Consider the following 6,000-nt stretch of genomic DNA (forward strand, 5'->3'; position numbering starts at 1 on the left):
AAATACTTGTCATAGAAAATGTAAATTACGGTTGAATTTCAAACTTTGCAGTCAGGGACAGACCTGGGTTTGAATCCTAACTGTGCTACTTAACAGCTATGCTGTTGGACAAAGAAAACCTCTCTTGATGTCTTACTTTCCCCAACTCTAAAATCACAAGAATAGTAATGATAATACCTTCTTTATGAGATAATGCAGGTAAAGTGCATGGCACTGTGCCTGGGGCGTGATAAATGGTAATTACCATATATTAGCGTTAGTACTGTTATTCTGTGAATAAATCTCTTCTGTTTGTCCCTGGCATGAAAAAAGTTACGAAGTTCATCTGATATGAAAAGTATCTTAGGCACATAGATTATAGGGAATTATTCTCAAAACCTTTAATCAGTGAAATTAGTTGAATGTGTAATAGATAGGCTTTATATAGATAATTACCATATAATTTTTATAGATATTCCTCATGCAGATGTTTTAAAAATTTTAAGCGTTCCCCCCAGGAAACCACAGATCGTTTCAGTCACAGAAGTGATTGTATCTTTCCATTAGATACTGCTTTTGCAAAAAATAAAGATGATGGAAAATGGTACTACTTTGATGACAGTAGTGTCTCAACTGCATCTGAAGACCAGATTGTGGTAAGTGTGTCTTTTCTTTTCTGAAAGTCAAGGAATCCACTTTTTAAAAGGGATCTATGGGACACTGTAATCTATATTCTAGTAATTCCGTTAACTAAGAGAGACGTGCTCTCATTTAAAGAAGTGTAAAATCGGCCCCTAACTACAAATTTGTCTTCTAAATTTGTCCACAAACAGAACTATAAATAGCAATGTGAAAATTTTTCTGGTAGTTTTCAACATGAAAACGGGGGTTTTCTAAGAAAAAATAAATTATTATTCTAATAAAAAAATTTCATCTGGAAAATAGGTTCAGACATTTCTAGACATCGACTACTTAAAGTCAGATGCTAAAATGGAAAAAAAAATGCTTTAATGGCCTTACCATACGTACGGTTTTTAAAGTAAAGCCTTATCCTTTATGACAAACACTTAAACTCACAATGATATAATTGGATAAAAACAAGTTATGTTTTTTTTTAATTAACCCTGTGTATTTGTTAACTTTGATATTTTCTGAATAGTAGAAAAATGAGGAAGTTACGTCTCTTCACACTCTTGGCAACAGTTTATCAGCCACAGCTGGAGGCAAGATACTGGCATTTGTTTTACTTCCCATCATTGCAGATTTTTATTATCAGATATTGATTGATGAAAAGATGACTGCTATATCCTAAGAAGAAAGCTAAGGCTTGCTTGATAAAATGTTTATTTTTCTATATATTTTGCATTTCTGTAGATTTTACTTACTGATCACACTATTACAAAGAGTGAGAAATAGAGTATTTGCTCATATGATAGTCCCTGTACAAAGGTTTTTTTCTTGATGTGGGCGTACTAACTGCTTTACTTGATTCCCCAGTTTAAATTATATATTCCTTGAGGGCAGAGACTAGCTTTTTTTTAGTTTATAATACTTCAAAATTCTTCAACTTAATAAATTAATAAACTTCTAAGGCCAATTATTGGCATAGTTTTAGTCTGTCATTGGATGAACAGATATGAAATTTTGAATTGTTTCTCCATAGATGTTTTATATTTTTATCTTATGTATCTGCATATATGTATATACATATAAATTATGTACTGTTGCTTATCTCCCTATAGCTATAACAAAGAACAAAGAGAGACTTGAACTCTAATATTGTTTAATTGTTTATATGCCTAAGTTAACTACATTTACAGTTTATATTTAGACTTCTAATTTCAAGTCATATCCCTCACTTTACAATTCTGTTCTCCTCTTTAATTTGCCAAAACATCCTGAAATAGCCTATATCCTAGTGTTGCCTTCAAATAAACAATATATGTTGTTTATATAAATACTATATCTTGTTTATGTACAATATATGTATTTGATTTTACCTTGCATCTTAAAAATAATGATTCCTCATTTAGTCAACAAATATTTGAGTACTCCTATATGTAGGACTATTCTAAACAAGGTTAAAAGACAGCTCTGATTTCAAGAGGTTTACAATCTAAAGATAACAGAGAAGCAAATCAACAATTATATATGATAAGTACTATTAAGTATCTTGGCTACATAGAAAGGGGACAGCTGTCTCAACTGATTTGGGGTTTAAGGGGACAGGACAACTGCAAGGAAGTTTGCATAGAGAAAGTGGTGTTTAACAGGGGTTAATTACAAATAGGTGTAAATCAGACAATAGAAGCAAAGTATTCTACACAAGAAGACCAGTACCTACAGAAGTAAGTAGGCATGACAAAACATGGCATTTAGGAACAACAGCTAATTTGGTATTACTGAAAGGAAAGACTCTTGTTAGGGACGTGGGGCAGAAATTAGCTAAATTTGAAATTCACATCAAGAAAGATGACTATCTTCATGAGCTAAGGATGGTACATGATTTTTTTTTTTTTTTTTTTTTTTTTTTTTTTTTTTAAGATCAGGATTTAATGAGCCCACAGAAAAGTCTGAAGAAACCAGAGAAATAGAAGATCTAAGGAAAAGTAGTGTCATAGAAGCCAAAAATGTTTGGATGCTAGAAAGAGTAGTAAGGCATGAAATGCCACAGAGAGATTGACTAAAAGAACTGAAAAAGGTGTTCGTTTAATTCATTTGTAGGAGGTTATTGACCCTAGTGAAAGCCATTTAATTAAAATGGTTGGGACAACAGGTCACATTGAATTGAATGTACATGAGAGTAAATGGTGAATATTAGACTATTCTGTCTACTAGCCTGGCTGTGAGGAAGACTTTTTATGCCACAAAGTCTAGTAGATAAGGACGCATTAAAGATACAGGGATGTTTAATGGAGCAAAATATCCTTATGACAGTAGGAAAAGTTGGACTGCACAGCAAACATAGAAGTGATTAGTATTAGAAAGAAACTCGTCTTTTCCTAAGAAACTGGAGGAAGATAGGCATAGAATTCTATTTCATGTTAGACTAGATTAATCTGTGGTATATTAGGTTGGTGCAAGAGTAATTGCAGGTTTTGCAATTTTTTTTAACCTTTTAGACTGCAGTTACTTTTGCAACAACCTAATAGTTGCATTTATTTATCTGTCCAACTAACTTATAAGAGAATAAAAATGTTAATTCCTGTGTATTCTTCCTTTATGTATAGAAGTCATCTTATTCAATTTTAGTAATTTCCATTTGACCATGTGTGGTTTTTCTATTTGATTTATGCTCTGTCACCAAAATTGGTTACCAGCTAAAAACTCATATTAATGTGATCTTTGAGAATCATGACCTTTTTGACATCCTCTGTTTATTTTAACAGTCCAAAGCAGCATATGTACTCTTCTACCAGAGGCAAGACACTTTCAGTGGAACTGGCTTTTTTCCTCTTGACCGAGAAACTAAAGGTGCTTCAGCTGCCACAGGCATCCCATTAGAAAGTGATGAAGATAGCAATGATAATGACAATGATATAGAAAACGAAAACTGTATGCACACTAACTAATGGAAGTCCTAGAAGCCATAAAAGAGAGACTTTCCTGCTGGTGGTTATCTATTGAGATGATGAAGTTATCCACCACATTAAACAAAAGTCTGAGATGGGGAGTTTCAGATAACCGAATGTAAATCCTTTATCAGATTTTAACTTGTGCAGTACTTGAAGTGAAACACAATGAAAACTTTAACAGAAATTGTCTCTTAATACATTTACAGTCTTGTATTTACAAGCTAAATATATATAGGAAATCACAAATAAATCCCTTTTAAGTTTGCTGCTGTTTTGATGAATTATGTTTTCTTTAATTTTTGGATGTGAGTTAATTGATGAGAAATGTTAAATTTGTGGATGTTGGTCATTTATTTTGCTCTAATAATACTGCAAGAATTATGGCTGAACTTAGTTTTTGGATAATCTAGTTCATGTGCATTAGGCTGCCATATATACTACTATAATATTTAGCTGCAGTATCAATGTGGCATAAATACTGCAGTAGTATTCTTAGAAAACCAAATTTTTAAACTATCCCTGGTAATCATTGTGGGCCTATTAAAAAACCAAATCATGATACAAGAAACAGTCTTGAAAATGTTATTTCCTTGTGTAGAATCATTAAAAATCCAGAATATTTTGTTCATCTTACTGCTACTGTGGAAACAGGTTCTAGATTTCATACTCCATCTAAAGTCATTTAAATGTAAGTATTTTTACTGCTATTGGGATCTATTCCTTAGACATTCAGATTTTTGACTTGCTTTAAAATGCATATCTTTAATCTGGTGTTGATCCAAAATTAAAATTTTTGCTGTCTGTTTTTCTCTACCCCATTTTTTCGTAATTTGGCAAGTTTTAACTCTCCCAATTATTGTAATATAAGGGCAGACTTAATAGTATTCTGTACCCATAGTAATACATCAAGCGTAGGATGAGAAAAATTTTTTTTTATATACTGGCCTTTAAATCATTAATGGATAATTGGCTTTAAAGGTAGGTCTGTTAACTTTCTTTGTGTGTTCCTGATGGAATCACCATAGCCTTACAGCTTTTCTCAGAAGGTAACTTGCTATAAGACAATTGGCATTTGCATGTTCCAGACTCTGAACCTGTATAGTATATAAAGCATACAAACCTTGAATTTGATTTTAGTTCACCACATTCAAGGATCCAGAATGCCAAAAATATGTGTGAACATTTGAAACATTTTTCATTTGCTGCTTTTTCCCTTTGATCTAGTTGAAAGAATGTATTGTCAATTGGCATACAATACTGCCTTTAATAGAAAATCTAAATGCTGGGGCACATTTTACATTATCGACTACCTGAGAAATTGCTTTGTGTCCCACTGTTATTAAAGCAAAAAGTATAATGTTCTTCACTTGAACTAATCAAATACAATAGATTATAAATTGTGTATTGTACATAAAAGTTCACTCTGTGAGTGCACATTTTGGTAAATTATTTATTTATGTTAGCATTTAAAAGTTAAAAAAAAAAATGCATTTGACCAGGATAAATGAGGTATGTTGATCATGGCTTTGCTTTATACCTTGATATTAAAGCTGATTTTCATCCTGGTTTTTTAAAAGCTGCTTTGGGTTTTCTTTTTTGTCTGTTCTTTTTTTCTTTTTCTTTTCTTTCCTTTCTTTTCTTTCTTTTCTTTTCTTCCTTTTCTTTTCTTTTTTTTTTTATTGTAAACTAACCTCCTGCATGACAGAGGTTAAAATTTTGTCTGCACTTGAGTTCACTTGGGTTTACATTTGAAATGTGCATGTTTATTTATACAGATTTCAATAAAGCTATTCAAGGCCTTATTTAGTCTTTTATTTCTTACTCTGAATCTTTTGATAAAAATCCTGTTTTATGGGTAGGTGACTATACGCTAGACATTTTAGTTATCATATCGTTAAAAATAGAAAGGAAAGCACATCAGACAAAGTGAATCCTACTGTTTAAGGACATGTTTAACATTGATTTTTAAAATTTCAGCATTCATTAAACTAATGTTTGTGTACCTACTAATCACTTTTCTCTAGTCTTGAGATAAAGTAGTAAACAAATATACCTGCTTTCACAGAGCTTGCAGTCTTTCTGTTACCTACCAATAGACTATATTTCTTTTTTCTGAATTTTAAAGAAAAGCCAAAATTAAGTTTTTCTAGCCCTAGATTGCAGTCTGCACCCTAATTGTCCATAGAGACCATTCCTTTTTAATGTTTGTAATTAACTTCTAGTCCCACTAAATGTGTTTTTTAATTGGAAATGATGATGTTAATAATGCCAGATGCAAAAAAATTAAAATAGTGCTTATCTATACTGTAAAATTAGGTATTCATAGGTAATACAGGGTAATTGGAATACATCCAGTCTAGAATTCTACTTCTAGCTTTGCTACTCAGTAATCCTGACTTTGAACTTAATCTCTCCGAGTCTGTTTCTTTACCTATAAAATAATTAA

General features: G+C 31.7%; 1 protein-coding gene across 3 annotated transcripts in view; it reads left to right on the forward strand.

Moving 5' to 3' along the window:
* The window catches only part of USP15 (ubiquitin specific peptidase 15), a 113,944-nt gene extending 108,588 nt beyond the window's left edge, over window positions 1–5,356 (forward strand). For all 3 annotated transcript variants that reach the window (XM_033116953.1, XM_033116954.1, XM_033116955.1), the window contains 2 exons: window positions 547–635; window positions 3,369–5,356. In XM_033116953.1, the coding sequence (XP_032972844.1) occupies window positions 547–635; window positions 3,369–3,551 (272 nt within the window). In that variant the 3' untranslated portion in view covers window positions 3,552–5,356. The remainder of the gene's footprint in view (window positions 1–546; window positions 636–3,368) is intronic.
* Window positions 5,357–6,000: the final 644 nt, after the last annotated feature.

Source organism: Rhinolophus ferrumequinum, chromosome 10, assembly GCF_004115265.2.
Source record: "Rhinolophus ferrumequinum isolate MPI-CBG mRhiFer1 chromosome 10, mRhiFer1_v1.p, whole genome shotgun sequence".
NCBI lineage: Eukaryota > Metazoa > Chordata > Mammalia > Chiroptera > Rhinolophidae > Rhinolophus > Rhinolophus ferrumequinum.